The 19,466-nt window shown below is 44.4% G+C and overlaps 1 protein-coding gene across 4 annotated transcripts in view; it reads left to right on the top strand.

Annotated features, from left to right (window-relative positions):
* Positions 1 to 19,466, top strand: part of INPP4B (inositol polyphosphate-4-phosphatase type II B) — a 1,297,521-nt gene that overhangs the window by 1,187,251 nt on the left and 90,804 nt on the right. For all 4 annotated transcript variants that reach the window (XM_073549778.1, XM_073549777.1, XM_073549779.1 and 1 more), the window contains 2 exons: positions 1,257 to 1,397; positions 7,390 to 7,487. In XM_073549778.1, the coding sequence (XP_073405879.1) occupies positions 1,257 to 1,397; positions 7,390 to 7,487 (239 nt within the window). The remainder of the gene's footprint in view (positions 1 to 1,256; positions 1,398 to 7,389; positions 7,488 to 19,466) is intronic.

Raw genomic sequence — 19,466 nt, 5'->3', positions numbered from 1 at the left:
AAACATTAGTATTGTTGTTGTAAATGATTATGAATTTGTTTTCTTTGTATTATTTAAGGTCTAAAAGCATTGTTTTTTATTTTGACCATTTTTCTTTGTCAGGCAAAAAAATACAAAATTTATTGCTTGGTAATTCGGAGACATGTTATCAGAAGTTTATAGACTAAAAGAACAATTTACTCAAAAATATACCTATAAAGAGAAAAATCAGACAAACTGAACATTTCAAAGTGGTCTCTTAATTTTTGCCAGAGCTGTAATCCTGCCTACACCATTGATTGGCAGCTTTCTGTCCATGTACAATGTGCATAGGCAGAAAGCTGCCAATCAGTGGTTGAGGCAGGGTTTTACAGAACTCGTATAGAGGACTACCTGGCAGCAGGTTTGCTAGTCCAGTAGTGATAATCTCCTGCTGATAAAACAGTGATTTTATCAAAACTACAGCAAGCAGCCCAGTAAGTGACACATACCTGGAATCAGGAATACCTGGAATCCCTACATTATGCTTCTCTCAGATTGGGCAGCAAAAGCCTGCTGACCAATTCCCTTTAATTTATGAACATTTCAATAATGTGAGAGACACATTCACAGTATTGTGCTCAGAATCTATGGAGCATTGTCAAGAGGAAGATGAGAGACCCCAGACCCAACAATGCAGACAAGCTGAAGGCTGCTATCAAAGCAACTTGGGCTTCCATAACACCTCAGCAGTGCCACATGCTGATCGCCTCCATGCCATGCTGCATTGATGCAGTAATTGATACAAAAGGAGCCCCGACCAAGTATTGAGTGCATTTACTGAACGTACATGTCAGTAGGCCAACATTTCAGATTTTCAAATAATTTTTTTCAAGCTGTGTTATAGAGTATTCTAATTTACTGAGATAATGACTTTTGGGTTTTCATTGACTGTAAGCCATAATCATCAACATTAACAGAAAGAAACACTCGAAATAGATCACTCTGTTTGTAATGTCTCTATATAATGTAGGAGTTTCACTTTTTGTAATGAAGAACTGAAATAAATTAACTTTTTGATGATATTCTAATTTTGTGAGAAGCACCTGTACTTTTACAGTGTGATCCCTTTGACTAGATTGCCATAGTAATATCACAAGTTTAATTCACTTCCTTGTTATTAGTGGTAGTTATCCAAAAAAATAGGGCTAGAGTGACATGAAAAAGGAGCTAATACTCTCTTATGATAAATACAGCATCTAATCTATGTTCCATCATTTTCTACATTTTCTCTCTAGGGGACAATATGAGGTTGAGGTCAAACTTCCAACTAAAATGTTTGAGCTCCTTCCGCAAGAGATAAAAGATGGAAAATTGCTTAGTGTTTACCCGGTGCTTTTTAATGTTGGAATTAATGAACAGCAAACAATTGCAGATAGGTAAGAAAGCTTTTTGGAAGTAAATGAGCCATTCAGAGCGCATGCAACTCTTATTTAGTAGAACTGTAAAAAAAATGACTAAAGACGGTTGTCACAAATGTCATGACAGCAGTGCGATCTCACTTTTTCTTGTATGTTGTTAAGATTAAGTGTAGTACAAATATGGGGTCTGGTAATGCATTAATGGGGTTCCTCAGTAGAGTTCCTGAGTAGGTGCTATAAAATTCGAATTTGTGTTGAAATTTGGGAAATTTGCTGGTCCCAGCTAATTCAATCAAAAGGAAAATGCCCTTTGCTATTTTAAACATTGCAGAAGACTGCAACAGCCTCAAAACTCTCAAGCCAATCAGTAAGGACTATAAGAGTCTGTATAAATGCCAAGGCAAGGAATTCAGCAGCCATTTAAAGGCTATTCAGGAAAGATAGAGGATGTCTTTGCTCACAGCTCAGCAATAGACCTAGCAAGACAAATCCCTAAAATTCCTAAAATATTGGACAAATACTCTGGACACTAATGTGCTGTACAACTGCAGCAGTGAAGAAGATGAGTATTAGGGCTCGCTCACACTTGTGTATAATACTGAGGAGTGCAATGCGAGAAAGCATCTCATTGCACTTTGACCAAGGTTGTTCAATGAGTCAGTGCTTATATGCAAATTTTTACTCAGCTCAGATCAGACTGAGAAAAAAAACCCCTGCAGTATGCTGCGATAAACTGCGAGAATCCGATCGCACTCGCTATTGCAAGTCAATGGGTGCGAGAAAAAGCCGCGGTCTAAGCCGCAAAGCATTACTGGGAACGCGAGGCTGGGCCCATGGAAAGAAGACAGGAGGCCGTCGGAAGGTGAGAATAACTTTTTTTATTTTTTAATATTATTTTTGTACAGGGCCGTGGCAGTGATTGGTCGCGGATACACGGAAAGGGCGGTGAGGGGACCATGCATACCAGGAAAGGGGGGTGAGGGGACCATGCATTCCAGGAAAGGGAGGTGAGGGGACCATGCATACCAGGATTGGGGGGGTGAGGGGACCATGCATACCAGGATTGGAGGGTTAGGGGACCATGCATACCAGGATAGGGGGTGAGGGGACCATGCATACCAGGTTTGGGGGGTGAGGGGACCATGCATACCAGGATTGGGGGTGAGGGGACCATGCATACCAGGATAGGGGGTTGAGGGGACATGCATACCATGATTGGGTGGGTGAGGGGACCATGCATGCCAGGATTGGGGGGTGAGAGGACGATGCATACCAGGACTGGGGGGTGAGGGGACCATGCATACCCCAAAAGGGGGTAAGAGGACCATGCATACCAGGATTGGGGGTGAGGGGACCATGCATATCAGGAAAGGGGGGTGAGGGGACCATGCATACCAGGAAAGGGGGTGAGGATACCATGCATACCAGGATTGGGGGTGAGGGGACCATACATACCAGGAAAGGGGGGTGATGGTGAGCATACATACCAGGATTGGGGTGTGCGAGGACCATGTATACCAAGAAAGGGGGGTGAGGGGACCATGCATACCAGGACTGGGGGGTGAGGGGACCATGCATACCCCAAAAGGAGGGTAAGGGGACTATGCATACCTGGATTGGGGGGTGAGGGGACCATGCATATCAGGAAAGGGGGGTGAGGGGACCATGCATGCCAGGATAGGGGGGAGAGGGGACCATGCATACCAGGAAAGGGGGTGAGGATACCATGCATACCAGGACTGGGGGGTGAAGGGACCATGCATACCCCAAAAGGAGGGTAAGAGGACCATGCATACCAGGATTGGCGTGTGAGAGGACCATGCATACCAGCAAAGGGGGGGTGAGGGGACCATGCATACCAAGAAAGGGGGGTGAGGGGACCATGCATACCAGGATAGGGGGGTGAGGAGACCATGCATACCAGGATTGGGGGGTGAGAGGACCATGCATACCAGGATTGGGGGTGAGGGGACCATGCATACCCCGAAAGGGGGGTAAGAGGACCATGCATACCAGGAAAGAGAGGTGAGAGGACCATGCATTCCAGGATTGGGGGGTCAGGGGACCATGCATATCAGGATAGGGGATTGAGGGGTAGCATGCATATCAGGATTGGGGGTGAGAGAACCATACATATCAGGATTGGGGGTGAGAGAACCATACATAACAGGATTGGGGGGTGCATTATTGCATTATTATTAAATCTTCAAAAATAAACTGCATATATATTCTAGAATACCCGCTGCGTTAGAATCGGGCCACCATCTAGTGAATTATATAATATAGTATATAATATAAATACACAAAATTCAAATAACAATCCAATGGCTAAATTATTAATAGTACAATATAGTGCCATGCAAAAGAGTCATATTTCATGTATATAACAATAAGGTAAAGTTCACTGAGTAATAATTAATGAATATGGAATGAATAATGAAATAAAAAATAAAAGTAGAATAACCAAGGTATTGGTGGAAAAACGTAACACCATCAAGGAGAATCACATTTCATAAATATAAGGCAATGTTAAATGTCAAAAAAGTGCCTGTGCAAAAATAATAAATATCAAATATATGTTGTTGACTAAAGATCATAAATAAATATTGAACAGTGAAAATATGGCTTCCCAAAGGGAAGATAAATAAGATGAGGACAAAAAGAGTGTAAAAGATCTAATCATATACTGACTATAAGGAGCACAACATAACCCCCTCCACCTACTACAACGCGCGTTTCACTACCGCTGGCAAAGTGAGATATTCTTAAATGTATTTTATGCCAATTTTCATCTGTAAAAGCTTTGATGAATTGCCCCAATAGTGTCTTTTTCTGTAACAAATATGCTTCTTACAGTAACCTTTTTATTTGCACCTTATTTCATTTAATCTTGGTTTCATGTGTATAGTGTTTTGTTTTTTAATATGTTCAACAATGTGGACATGGATTTCAATTTCCAGATATTTTAGCTTAATTTATCATTTGCATCTTTGCTAAATTTTGACTCAATCATGTTCTAGTATGATACTGGAGTACAGAAACTGTCTGATTTTAGTTATAGGCAGCTGAAGGCTAATGTGTGACATTTTAAAGGCTCAGGCAACATTTTGCTCCAAAGTGCAAAAAAGGTAAAAGATAAAGATAAAGAAAACATCTTTGATTTTGTGCTCCATATTTACGAATTTGGTACAGAAAACAACAAATACCATACGACTAAACAAACAAATACCATACGACTAAAAAAAGAAAAGTCAATTTAAAAAAAATAAAAAGGTAAGGAATCAGACCAATAGTACTTTCTTTAAGAGTATTAAAGGGGATGTTCGGCCCAGGAGTGGACAAATCATTGGTGCAACCTGTGCGGACGCACAGGGGCCCAAAGGGTAAGGGAGTTCATTTATACCTCCAAAGCTGGTGCAGTATTGCATTTTTAGGAGTTATTGGGCTGCAAAGGGCCCATATATTGTTCTTGCACAAGGGTCCTTATCTGTCTGTGTCCACCTGTGGTCCGGTCTTAGGGCACCGTTACACACAATGATGTCCCAGCGATCCCACCAACGATCCGATGTGGATGGGATCGCTGGGACATCGTTAGGCTGATCGCTGGTGACCTGTCACATAGACAGACTCACCAGCGATCAGGACCAGCGAGCAAGCTGGTTTCTAAGGTAAACAGTGGGTTTCTAAGAGCCACATGGCTCTTAGTTACCTTAGATACCAGCGTGCATGCTGGTATCCAGGGTAAACAGCGGGTATCCAAGAGCCGCGCGGCTCTTAGAAACCCGCTGTTTACCTTGGATACCAGCGTGCAGCGTCGCTGATCGCTGGTCTCTCGCTACCACACGTAGCGATGCGTGCTGGCCAGCGGGAGACCAACGATCTAAAAATGGCCCAGGACGATCCTGAACGATCAGCGATACCCGGCAGGGGGCGCCGGTCGCTGATGTGTGTCACACACAGCGATGTCGCTGATGAAATCGCTGTGACATCACAAAATCAGCGATCTCGCTAGCAATCTCGCTGTGTGTGACGGGGCTTTTAAGGCGCTGTGAAGTCACAAAATCAGCAATCTCGCTAGCGATCTTGCTGTGTGTGACGGGGCCTTTAAGGCACTGTGACATCACAAAATCAGCGATCTCGCTAGTGATCTCACTGTGTGTGATGAGGCCTTTAAGGCCTCATCACACACAGCGAGATCGCTAGCGAGATCGATGATTTTGTGATGTCGCAGCGATCTCGCCAGCGACATCTCTGTGTGTGACACACATCAGCGACCGGCCCCCCCGCCGGGTATCGCTGATCGTGCAGGATCGTCCTGGGCCATTTTTTGATCGCTGGTCTCCCGCTGGCCATCACGCATCGCTGCGTGTGGCAGCGAGAGACCAGTGATCAGCGACGCTGCACGCTGGTATCTAAGGTAAACAGCGGGTTTCTAAGAGCCGTGCGGCTCTTGGATACCCACTGTTTACCCTGAATACCAGCGTGCACGCTGGTATCTAAGGTAAACAGCGGGTAACTAAGAGCCACGTGGCTCTTGGATACCCGCTGTTTACCTTAGATACCAGCTTGCTCGCTGGTCCTGATCGCTGGTGAGTCTGTCTATGTGACAGGTCACCAGCGATCAGCCTAACAATGTCCCTGCGATCCCATCCACGTCGGATCGTTGGTGGGATTGCTGGGACATCGTTGTGTGTAACGGTGCCCTTAGGCTACAAGTCTGTAGTCATTGCAGACTTGTGAATCCTCACATCACACATGCTGTAAGGATTCTCCAGAGCTAGCGTGGGGAATGTGACAGCAAGTATGTGATTTGCATACATATGCTCACATGCTGACTAGATGGGTGCAGCCTTGCTCAGTGCAAATTTTGAGACAGTGAGGGGGATCATATGCAAGGGTCGATATGTGTCCCCCAAGATGCAGACAAAGTCTTATTAAACCTACTAGAGCACCTTGTGTTCACAGCAGAATGCCTGTGAATCACATGGCAAAATAAAGAAAAATGTGGATTGGGTCCAAGTATTTGACCTAGTCAGGTTTTTTTAGGAAAACCTGTCAAGAGCTTTTATTTTTAGATGGATTTGCAGGTTTGATAGTAGAGCGAATTCCTCTCTCCACTCCGGGTTTTGTAAGTGGCTATGTGGCCACGATTCCATTTAAACCTGTCAGTTTTGTCTTCGGTGTGTCAGTTTGGAATTTGCAAGCTGCAGAGCAGGAGGCTCTGTGCACCCATGTCTGTGTGGAGCTAACACAGAGCCAGGGACTTCAAGGCAGCTGACGCACTCAAGAGACGCGGCAGTGCCATTGTCCACAGCAACTGATTTTGAATACGGACTGCACTTGTGGAAACCCGGCTTCTACTGTATGTGAGTCTGAAAATAAAGAACTTTCTGTGGTCCCTACCTATCTGTCGCACTGCACCACTGCACCAACCCCACTGCACTACAAAGTTTATTTAGTGAGGCTGGCAAAAAGTCTAGTAGAAATGTGGCTAGGAGTATGCATACTTGTGGCTGCATGACTGTCTGCTCCCAATGTCTTCACCAGAGAACCCTCACACAATGTGTGGATTCACAAGTCTGCAGTCATATAGAGTGACTGCAGACTTGCAAACTAAGGCCGGACAACCCCTCTAAATGGTTTGTTGTTATCACTCAGAGAAGATGGGAAGCCATACAAATAAATGGCTCTATGCTTTGGCTCATAGACAGAAATCTGAATTGCTTATATGTTACTAGGACATATGGAAAATTGCCATCTGGCAATTGCACTCAATTGCTCAGGTTGAACTCTCTATAGAATGTCATTATTTTGTGTTACAAATTATTCCTAATAACTCTATTCTCAGGTGCTTATTTTTTCTTATTGACGTGAAAAGAGCCACACACATAGATTTAAATGCATGATTAGATTCATTTGTCATGGTCTCCAGCGAAACTAGCATTCATCACAAGAATTGTTTTATCGATACTCTCAGTGAAGCTTTCTTAATTAATTTTCTCCATTGCAGGTTTGGTGACACCTCATTGCAAGAAAGTATAAACCAAGAGAATGTTGAGCACTTGGAAGAGTATTACAGACTGTGCACAGAGAAAACCTCTCCAGACTGTGAGTATAGCCACTGCCTAGAAAACTACACCTACTGCCAGCAGTGTACGGAATTATTTTATTTTTATAGTTTAATGGGAACGAGGCTTTGATGTACCTTGCTTTTGCACAGGAGCTCATTGTGACTTTGTATTAATCAGAGAAAAGAAACACACAGTGTGCTAGATTTAATCTGGTAGTGTCAGGGAAATGAATATGTGAACACTATGGCACATATAACATCTTGACTGTAAAGTCTCTGCTTTGTCCTGTAAATACAAATGATCTCCCGCTCCGTCTTTATACCAATTGAAAAGGGAAATATGTGCAGAGACTCATGTGTTATTATTTTAATGTCTATTATCTGTTATTTATATTGCTTCTACCTCCTGTACAGAGAATGCACTCAATTATATTGCCCCCTGCTGCACACTCTTCTATGTCGAAAAAAAAGATTTCTTGGGAATATACATTCATGGCCTTCCCTTAGGAGGGACCATCAATGTGTCATTGTTGGGGGTCATACCTTTAGCAATTAGCAGAACAAAGGGCTCTAGTGAGGGCTACAGCCCCTGTATTCCAGCACAGAAGCTCACAAATACGCATAACTATGCCTTTTAGTGCTGCTCAGCCCCATTCGTCTGAATGTTTGAGTCGCTTGTGTCTGAAGAAATCATTTTAAGGTTGCAGTGCTCCATTCTACTTGGGTTTTACACATCAATTTTAGACTTAGGCAGAAAATCCTACTTGTTGGTAAGTAACATTTTAGAAACTTCCATTCACGTTTTACGGTAAAAAGCCATCTGTTTTATAAATGTAGCTGTTCTTTTTTTCCTCAGATTTAGGTACACTTTATCCTTTGTTATTTTGTGGCATATTTCCTCATATGTTATTGCTTTTACATGTGATGCCAATAAGGGGCATTATTAAATCACATCCTGATGAGTGAATTCTATTCTCTGAGCATATATAACATATAGTGGTGTCTGGATATAGATAAAGCATTGGACATGTCATAGATAGACATGGTAACAGCACCAGGAACCCTGGTCAGATACCAGGGCCACTGGCGAGGAAGCCTACTGATAACTGGCTGAGACTTTGGATGCCGCCATGAATGCATAATTAGCCAATTATATGCCAGTTGCTTTACTCGCACACATATTGTTTTATATTTCTGAGTGATTTCCACTTGGAAGGATTTCTGGAGGGTCTGTATAAAAGTATGTCTGATAATCAATGCTTAAGGCCCTTTTACATTTAGCGATGCACCAGCGATCCAACCAGCGATCCGACCCGGTCAGGATCGCTGGTGCATCGCTAAATGATCGCTAGTGAGCTTTCATACAGAAAGATCTCACAGCGAAGCAGCAGCGACGCAGCGCACGATACTTACCATTCACACACAGCGATCCTGCGTCCTCCCGCCCGCCTCCACGCGTCGCTGGACGTCACAGCAGGAAGTCTCAGCAGGAAGCGCCCGACGAGAAATGGAGCCGGACATTCTCGCGCGATCAGCGATGAGCAGCGGGGGAGCCGGTCGCTGGTAAGTATCACACATAGCGATATCGCTAGCAATATCGCTATAACGTCACAAAACCAGTGACGTTTTAGCGATATTGCTAGCGATATTGCTTAGTGTAAAGGTACTGTCACACTTAGCGATGTACCAGCGATCCCGACCAGCGATATGACGCGGTCAGGATCGCTGGTACATCGCTAAGTGGTCGCTAGTGAGCTGCCACATAGGCAGATCTCACTAGCGACATCGCTGGGGACGGGGATCGCTACTTACCTGTCAGACGAGGCGATCCTGCGTCCTCCCGCCCGGCTCCACGCGTCGCTCGTCGTCACAGCAGGAAGCGCCACAGGAAGCTGACGACGAGAAACAGTCCTGAACGTTCTCGCGCGATCAGCGATAACCAGCGGGGGAGCCGGTCGCTGGTAAGTATCAGACACAGAGATATCGCTAGCAATATCGCTATAACGTCACTAGTTATAGCGATATTGCTAGCGATATCTCTTAGTGTGACATGCCCTTAAAACCCCCTTTAGTGTGCATGCACCACTTCCCCGCTGGAGACCTGATTTGGAGACTGCTGAATGCAGCGTATTCAGATTGTTGTCCTTTACACATAATCTATGACCAAGACCTTTGTTCTAGACATGCATGGCCACGCACAAAATCTGCAGCCATTTTTCGTATAATTTATTAATATCTTCATAGGCTCTGAAGGCTTCATTCTAAATGGATCTTTATCACAGTGAGAGCACGCACACTTCTGAAGAACCTAAGTATTTCCGTTAAAGTGACTCACCGGGAACTCATTTGCACAGTATTGCAAATGAAAGATTGTAGTGGATGAGAAGCAAAAGCAGTGATTTGTACGGCAGATGGAGCTTATCTGCTCACATATTTCAGCTTTGTTGACTTTCAAATGTCTCAAATTTGACGGTTTTGACTTGGTTAACCAACTCTTCCCACTTCCCAAATATTCATATTTACAATCTTTGTACTTAAACGGAAGCAGTCACTAGAGCTATGATGTAGAAACCACTGGCAGAGCATTGTTGTGCATTTGCAGCCAGTTATGTTTTAATCTCAATTGCCATAATGCTTCAAAGAAAACATGGATTGGAAAACTGTCCATGGAACATAGGGAGAGACTTGAATAGTAGCTTGTAGCCCCCATTCGGCTTCTTGCCACACTGCTCTAGTTGATTGACATGTCTCTCCCATGTGTGTTAATACAGAAAGACCTGTCAATCACCTGGAGCAAGGTGTGGAGAACATTGCTGGGGACCACACCAGGTTAGTCATGTCACCTCCTATGGACCTTAGCTGGCTTTTCAAACTATGGCATTTCAGAGTGAGGGTGTGTTCAGCTAGTTGCACATAAAAACTGTGCATCTAATCCTATCCTGTGTGATACTGACTGCTGAGCCATGTATCTAATCCTATTCTGTGTGATACTGTCTGCTGAGCCGTGTATCTAATACTATTCTGTGTGATACTGTGTGCTGAGTCGTGTATCTAATCCTCTCCTGTGTGATACAGTCTACTCAGCTGTGTATCTAATCCTCTCCTGTGTGATACAGTCTGCTCAGCTGTGTATCTAATCCTATCCTGGGTGATACTGCCTGCTGAACCATGTGTCTAATCCTCTCCTGTGTGATACTGACTGCTGAGCTGTATATCTAATCCTACCCTGTGTGATACTGACTGCTGAGCCGTGTATCTAATCCTATCCTGTGTGATACTGGGCTCCCCCTGCAGTCTGTGTCAGAGGGTGGTCTGTGTTGGCACGGTAATAAATTGTGTTATTTCCAGCTTTACAGAAGGACGATAACACCATAGAAATGATAAGAATAATAGGCCTCAGTTACCACAACTGTCTACAAAGAAAACTGTTGCTGATAGCAACCAATCACACCTCATTTTTCATCTTTTAAACAGCTCTGGGACAGCATTGCGAGTTTTGAGAGGTGACTTTTGTGTTTTGACTTTTTTGTAGCGAGGTTGGTGTATGTGTGGGGAAATGTTTGCTGAGGGTGGTATATGTGTTGAAGCATGTGGTAGTGTGTGGCGCATTTTGTGTGTGTGTTCATATCCCCGTGTGTGGTGAGTATTCCATGTCAGGGCCCCACCTTAGCAACTGTATGGTATATACTCTTTGGCGCCATCGCTCTCATTCTTTAAGTCTCCCTTGTTCACATCTGGCAGCTGTCAATTTGCCTCCAACACTTTTCCTTTCAATTTTTCCCCATTATGTAGATAGGGGCAAAATTGTTTGGTGAATTGGAACGCGCGGGGTTAAAATTTCGCCTCACAACATAGCCTATGACGCTCTCGGGGTCCAGACATGTGACTGTGCCAAATTTTGTGGCTGTAGCTATGACGGTGCAGATGCCAATCCCGGACATACATACATACACATTGAGCTTTATATGTTAGATGATCGGCAGTCCTTTTCTGTAATCTCAAATGTGCTTAGGCTAGTTTCACACTAGCGTTTATTCCACGCAGCGCATGGTGCCGCTAAGCCCCGCCCTCTGCCGGCTCCCTGCCCGCCCCATCCGGTCATCACCGCCTACTATCGCACATGGACGCTTGCGATCTGCGCACCCTATCTTTAGCATTGGGTGCACTGATCTTCGCTGGCCGTGCGCTAGTAGGATTTTGGCGTGCGCTGTGCATTTTTGAAGGTGTGCCGAGAGTGCCGAAATGCAACATGCTGCATTCGGCCATGCTAAAGATAGGGTGCGCAGATCGCAAGCGTCCATGTGCGATAGTAGGCGGCGATGACCGGATGGGGCGGGCAGGGAGCCGGCAGGGGGCAGGGCTTAGTGGCGCCGTGCACTGCGTGGAATAAACGCTAGTGTGAAACTAGCCTTAGGCCGGTTTCACATTTGCGCTTTATAGCGCTGCAACGGCCTGCGCACGGCTGTCGCTAAGCCCCGCCCACTGCCGGCTCCCTGCCCGCCCCATCCGGTCATCGCCGCCTACTAGCGCACATGGGCGCTTGCGATCTGCGCACCCTATCTTTAGCATGGGGTGCGCAGATCGTGCGCTGACTGTGCGCTAGCAGGATTTTGCCGTGCGCTGCGCACCTTTTGAAGGTGCGCCGTGCACGCCGAAATGCAACATGCTGCGTTCGGCGCACCTTCAAAAGTGCGCAGCGCACGGCCAGCGCACAATCTGCGCACCCTATGCTAAAGATAGGGTGCTCAGATCGCAAGCGCCCATGTGCGCTAGAAGGAGGCGTGACCGGAAGGGGCGGGCAGGGAGCCGGAAGGGGGCGGGGCTTAGCGACGGCCGTGCGCAGGCCGTCGCTGCGCTATAAAGCGCAAATGTGAAACTGGCCTTAGTGCATGTTTTGAGCTTTGCACCTGCATGGGGAACTCATGCTCTATATTGCATTTAGTGGACAGTCTTTCACTGTCTCAAAAAAGTGCTTTGTGCATGGACGAAATATCACCCATTGCTGGGAAAATAGAGGCCTTGCAAAGTCATTCAAAAAAGCAGCAGAGAGGGTAGGCAAACAGAGAGATCATCACATATATTGTCACAGATTTAGAACCATGCTTCCTCACTGACTCAGTGAGCGTTCCCTGTGACAATTTTGCAATATCAACATTAGTCACGCCGTGTTAATACATGCCATCACGGCTCTATATTGTCAGATCTCACCCGGTCAGAGGAGTCCCGTCATCCAAGTATATTGGTATGTTATTCATAACAGGGAGCCCCTTCTGCGCTGGTGACCTGTTGTTGCCTCCCTCACACGTTGCGTCTCCCGACGCGTTTTGTCATAGTTTGACTCATCAGGGGAGTCTGGCTGGTTTTTAATTTTTTTTAATAAAAGTTACATTTTATCCATTTGCTCATTTGGATTAACAATAGAGGATACAAAAGTCCTGCTTTCTAGCCCTTCTAACACTTAGATTCCGTTACTCTATGATATGAATAATGTCATAACTGTCATCAGGGTCCAACTGGGGTGTCTGGGGCCCACAGGAAGCTGTTGCTTATCTACTGTGCATACATCATAACTGATATATTCACAGTTGTGCTCAAAAGTTTACATACCACTGCAGAATTTTTGCTTTCTTGGCCTTTTTTCAGAGAATATGAATGATAACACCAAAACTTTTTCTCCACTCATGGTTAGTGGTTGGGTGAAGCCATTTATTGTCAAACTACAGTGTTTTCTCTTTTTAAATTTTAATGACAACCCAAAACATTCAAATGACCCTGATCAAAAGTTTACATACCCTGACACTATATACAGAGCTCCTGTGTATAATGTCACTGGTGATCACTGTATTACCTGTACACTGACACTATTTGCAGAGCTCCTGTGCATAATGTCAATGGTGGTCAATGTATTATCTGTACACTGACACTATATACAGATCTCCTGTGTATATCACTGGTGATCCCTGTATTACCTGTACACTGACACTATATACAGTGGTACTGTGCGTAATGTCACTGGTGGTCACTGTATTGTCTATACACTGACACTATTTGCAGAGCTCCTGTGTATAATGTCAATGGTGGTCAATGTATTACCTGTACACTGACACTATATACAGATCTCCTGTTTATAATGTCACTGATGGTCACTGTATTGTCTATACACTGACACTATATACAGAGCTCCTGTGTATATCACTGGTGATCCCTGTATTACCTGTACACTGACACTATATACAGAGGTACTGTGCGTAATGTCACTGGTGGTCACTGTATTGTCTATACACTGACACTATTTGCAGAGCTCCTGTGTATAATGTCAATGGTGGTCAATGTATTACCTGTACACTGACACTATATACAGATCTCCTGTTTATAATGTCACTGGTGGTCACTGTATTGTCTATTCACTGACACTATATACAGAGCTCCTGTGTATATCACTGGTGATCCCTGTATTACCTGTACACTGACACTATATACAGAGGTACTGTGCGTAATGTCACTGGTGGTCACTGTATTGTCTATACACTGACACTATTTGCAGAGCTCCTGTGTATAATGTCAATGGTGGTCAATGTATTACCTGTACACTGACACTATATACAGATCTCCTGTTTATAATGTCACTGATGGTCACTGTATTGTCTATACACTGACACTATATACAGAGCTCCTGTGTATATCACTGGTGATCCCTGTATTACCTGTACACTGACACTATATACAGAGGTACTGTGCGTAATGTCACTGGTGGTCACTGTATTGTCTATACACTGACACTATTTGCAGAGCTCCTGTGTATAATGTCAATGGTGGTCAATGTATTACCTGTACACTGACACTATATACAGATCTCCTGTTTATAATGTCACTGGTGGTCACTGTATTGTCTATTCACTGACACTATATACAGAGCTCCTGTGTATATCACTGGTGATCCCTGTATTACCTGTACACTGACACTATATACAGAGGTACTGTGCGTAATGTCACTGGTGGTCACTGTATTGTCTATACACTGACACTATGGTCAGTTCAACCCCTGAAAATCAAACCCATGGCGTTATCACTCTTCTACCAAACTTTACAGTTGGCATAATGTAGTTAGGATGGTAAGGTTCATTTAACATTTGCCAAATCCACACTCTTCCATCTGACTGTCTGACAAACACTTGACACGTGTTCTCTGGAGAAACATGTCAGAAGTTTTGACTTTGCAGTTATTAGTGTTGTCGACTTGTATACACCCCAGCGATTCAGTTATGTCACGTTGCATGGTTTTTAACTTTGTGGCTTAATGCTGTGGTTCCGAAATGCTAGAACGAGCCATTCTTTCATAAAAATTAGTAAAATAAAAATGCATAACTAGAGAGAAATTTTATACACCATTTTCAGTGGATTGAAATGAAAAACCTGAAACCAATGATTGAGCTGTGTCCCAATAATTTTGTCTATGTAATGTATTTTATGTTATGTTTTACTGTTCCTAATATACAGACTGTATTGTAGTCCAGAACTGCATTAACACATAAATCTCAACCAATTGTTAAGACATAGTGGCTGTAATGCCAGTAAAGCCGACTTCTTAGATTTCTGTCTACTCAAAGCATCATACAGAAATTCAATACTCTCACAGCATATCACAAAACACCTATTACCATAAGTGATGTGAAATGTGCCAATGCCTTTATTGGAAAGATCAATGGGAGTCCCAGTAATATGCCACAACTTCATACAGTCAAAATACTAGTGATGATGAGTGATTAAGTTGTCTGGTATCGCAGCCACATCAGTATTCCAGGGTCACTGAGCATTTGCCCTATGATACCTGCAGGTAGGAGGCAGTTCAGAGGGCTCCCATCTGGTGGCCATGGAATAAAGATATGGGTGCAGTACCACTGTTCTGAGAATTTAATAGTTCATGTCTACAAAGTTCTCTTTTATTACAATTTTTAAGAGGACAAACACTTTCTACAGTATGTGAAATACTTAAAGGGAATCAGTCATTAGGATCAACCCTCCTTAATGTCTTCATGTACATGTACGTCATAGAAAGTTAAATGAAATAACACCTTTATATTAGCAATCTGATGTCTCATTCCAGAGAAATCTACATTATACTTAATTTATAAATGTAATAAGATTAATAAATGTTTGCGCTAAAGTATCCCTTGTGAAGTAATCACACCTGGTTATATTAAGGGCACAGAAGTTCAGAGAGAAAAAAAGACTCACAATTAGATTAATGTAAACCATTAGTTTGCATTAGTTAACACATTAGTTTGCAATTTGCATACAATTCCAGCAAAACACACCAAAGATTTACCTCATGCTTTCGGTTGCAAGATGTCATTCTATCTTGCTTGCATTGGGAAAAGGAGAAGCAATTCCTGTCCCGACAGGCGACAGACGCTCCAAACACTCATGAATCCAACAAAGCGCTAGCGTGATGGTTAGCTTTCAGGACCTGCGGTGTGTATGGAGTCAGCAGGACCTTCGTGACATAGGTGGTCACATGAGGGAGTACGGAGTGCTGTATGGACAAATTCCTTCCAACTAGTTTCGGAAATGCTCGGTTTCCTTCTTCAACCTGCAATTTGTGGCCTGTCATATTAACTGCTGGAATGATGTCATGTTTATCAATTAAATGCAAAGAGTTCAACTTCAGAATTAAGTCCCCTTGGTATTAAAGAATCCAGGTTGAAAATCTACTGACTTTCTGCATGGGACATCTGTTTAATGAAGTCCCCTTTTATCCAGTTCCTTCGGACAATTTGTAAACCAGTTATTATTGTGCCATTAATTTATCCCCTGTGATGATCTGCATAATGCTTTCATAGGGGATTGTCATAGTTAGGACATGGTTAATGTTCTGTTCTCTCAGGGTTAATTTTGCTGGCCTCCCTTTGGATCTAGGAGGGGTATTTATACTCACTCCAGACTAGGATTCCCTGTCAGCTATACTTTCGTCTAGTCTGTGTGCCCGGTTTGCAATTGTTTTGCTTGCTCTCCATGCGGTACTCTGCTTGCTTGATCTTTTGGATTACGGACCTCTGACCTCTGGCTTCCCTTCCCTGCTGCCTGTACAGTCTTTCAACGGTGGTGGGGTGTTAGCACATTATGGATCCGGTACGGGCTCTCGTGGATCAGGTTGTTGACTTCTCCCAGCTTATGCGGAAGCTGTCCGTGGAGCAGCAAGACCTGGTTCACACGCACCAACAGGTGCAGAGAGATGTGGCAGACGCTCAACAGGGGTCCGCTCCTTCGGGGTTGCGGGAGGGGGGCCCCACTGATGCATCTCTAGCGGACCCCGAGCCACCGGTAAAGTTACCCGACAATTTTTCCTGATATAAAAAATTCTTTAGGGTCTTTTTAGGAGGGGTGCAAGTTGTTCTTTGAATTGTGTCCCTGGGCCTCTGGAAATGAAAGGCAGAGGGTTGGGATCATAATGTCCTTTTTAAGGGGGGCTCCACAGGCATGGGCTTCCTCTCTCTCTCTCTCTCTTCCTCTGCTCCTGAACTTATGTCTTTGAACCTGTTCTTTGAGGCTCTGGGGCAAATTTATGACGAGCCTGATAGAGCGTCTGGCAGAGGATATGGTGATGAGTGTGACACAGCGGAGACACTCCGCTGAATGGTTCTGCTCAGAATTTAGATGCTGGGCAGCCGAAGTATCTTGGAACAACAACGCCCAGAGGCCTATCTGACCATCTGCTGGACGCTCTGGCATTACATCTTCCTCCTGATACCCTGGAGGATGCCATGATGCAGGCAGTCCGTATGGACCAGAGACTCCGTGCTAGAGGAGTGATGCAGCAAAACACTCGTTTGTACTCCAAATTGTGTGACACTGCACCCGTATCAGAGCCCATGAGGATTGGGGCTGTCTCGCTAAAAAAAAGAGAGAAGCCTCTGGACATTGGAAAAGGAACATCCCCTCCTGCCTTTCTTCAGTGAAACCGTCAGAAAAATGACTGAGTCTGGTCAACAATCGAGGAGGTTGTCCAGACTCCCAGGTACATTTTTTCTCGCTTGCAAAAATTGTGCTCCAGGTGGAATTGGAACTTGCTAGAGGCTGTTGTGAGTTCATTTTCCCCTTCACCATTGAGGTCTGATGAACTCCCTCTTCTGGTGAAGGAAGGTAGTGAGGCTGATTACCAAGCATCTGGGCAGGATGATGATGACTGGGTGACGGGAATTGCTGACTGGATATAAGGCAGCCGACGCCCTTCTGCCTTGCTGGTGATCTCTCTGAGGGATTCTAGGAGACCAGTCTGATTCCTGCTCCTCAAAAGCTAAGTTTTCTGCTCTGTTTTTTGCATTTGTGTTTTGGTTTTGTTTTTCCTTGTTTTTCTGGATTTCTGCCATTCCCTGCTGGGGTGTGCTGAATTCCTTTTTGCTCTGTCTTCAGAAAATACCTGAGTACTGATATAGTCTTTTTGAAGCCTAGCGTCTTCAGGGCTTTTTTCCCTATCAGTCTGTTGGCTCTTGTTTTGATAGGGTTTTGGCGGATTACAGACAGCAGCTTTTCTATCCTGTCCTATGTAGTTAGCTTGGGCCCCATCGTTTGCTCAGCCTATCTTTCTATCTGTGTGAGTGTTTTTTCATTTTGCTTCACCGTCATTATATGTTGGGGGCTGCCTGTTGCTTTGGGGTCTGATCTGGGGCAGTTTAGATTTCCCTTTCTGTCTTTAGGCTATGTAGTTCTCCGGCTGTGATCGAGGGGTCTAGGGCACCGTAGGAACCCCCCACGGCTACTGCTAGTTGTTGTTGATAGGTTCAGGGGTCTGTAATCCGATAGCTGCCAACTTCTCTGGTTTTCTGGACTTAGCTAGTATTTCTGTTTTTGCCTCCTACGGTGACTCATTCATAACAGGCGGCCCTGTGGCAACCACCGCCTTTCTTGACACTGGTTCTTCCATTAATCTGATTGATGCCCAAGTTGTGACTCGTAATAAGATAGGGACAGTCAGGCTGAAATACCCTGTTAAAATTGTGGCTGTTGATTCATCACCTGTTACCTGGGATGAAATTTGTTTCAGGACTGATGTCTTTTCTCTGAAAGTGAGTTCTACTCACGTGGAAAAATTAAGTTGTTTCATTATGAATAATCTGCCTGCCAGACTGGGATTGGGGATGCCCTGGCTGTAACGCCACAATCCTGTCATAGATTGGGTGGTGGGGGAGATCACTCAATGGGGATGTGAGGATAACTGTGCATGTTGTAACCTTGGACCTTTTGTTAACCCAGTAAAGCCTGTATCTGTGTCGTCTGGAGGGTATTCCGGAGTACCTGAAGGACTTCGAAGATGTTTTTTCCAAAAGCGAGGCTGAGGCGCTTCCACCACATCGTCCTTGAGATTATGCTATTGATTTAGTCCCAGGAGCCAAATTACCTAAGGCTCATCTGTACAATTTGTCCAGGCCTGAGCATCAAGCCATAAAAGAATACATCACAGAGAGCCTCTACAAGGGGCATATTCGGCCCTCTGTCTCACCCGTGGCAGCAGGGTTTTGCTTTGTGAAGAAAAAAGATGGTGGTTTGTGACCGTGCCTCGACTTTCGGGACCTGAATAAGATTACTGTGAAGAACATGTACCCTCTCCCTCTGATTCCCGATTTATATAATCAACTCACGGGGGCCAAATGGTTTTCTAAGCTTAACTTATGAGGGGCTTATAGCCTCATAAGGATCTGGGAGGGAGATGAATGGAAAACAGCATTTCTGATGACGGAGGTGTTGTTTGAAAATTTGGTTATGCCCTTCGGTCTCACTAACGCCCCTACTGTTTTCCAGAATTTCATTAATGATGTTTTTTCTCACCTGATTGGGTGCTATGTGGTCATTTACCTGGATGACATCTTGATATACTCAGAGGACAGTCAGTCACACACCATCTACGTACAGTTCTTGTGAGACTCAGGGAGAACTATTTATATGCTAAGCTGGAGAAGTGTTCATTCTTTATGCAAGAACTGACTGAATCAGATTGGGCGGAACCTCATGACCTGAAGGGG

Source organism: Dendrobates tinctorius, unplaced genomic scaffold (genome assembly GCF_039654945.1).
Source record: "Dendrobates tinctorius isolate UK_male_01 unplaced genomic scaffold, ASM3965494v1 ptg000161l, whole genome shotgun sequence".
NCBI classification, from domain to species: domain Eukaryota; kingdom Metazoa; phylum Chordata; class Amphibia; order Anura; family Dendrobatidae; genus Dendrobates; species Dendrobates tinctorius.
This window is presented reverse-complemented; position numbering and strand designations above follow the sequence as displayed.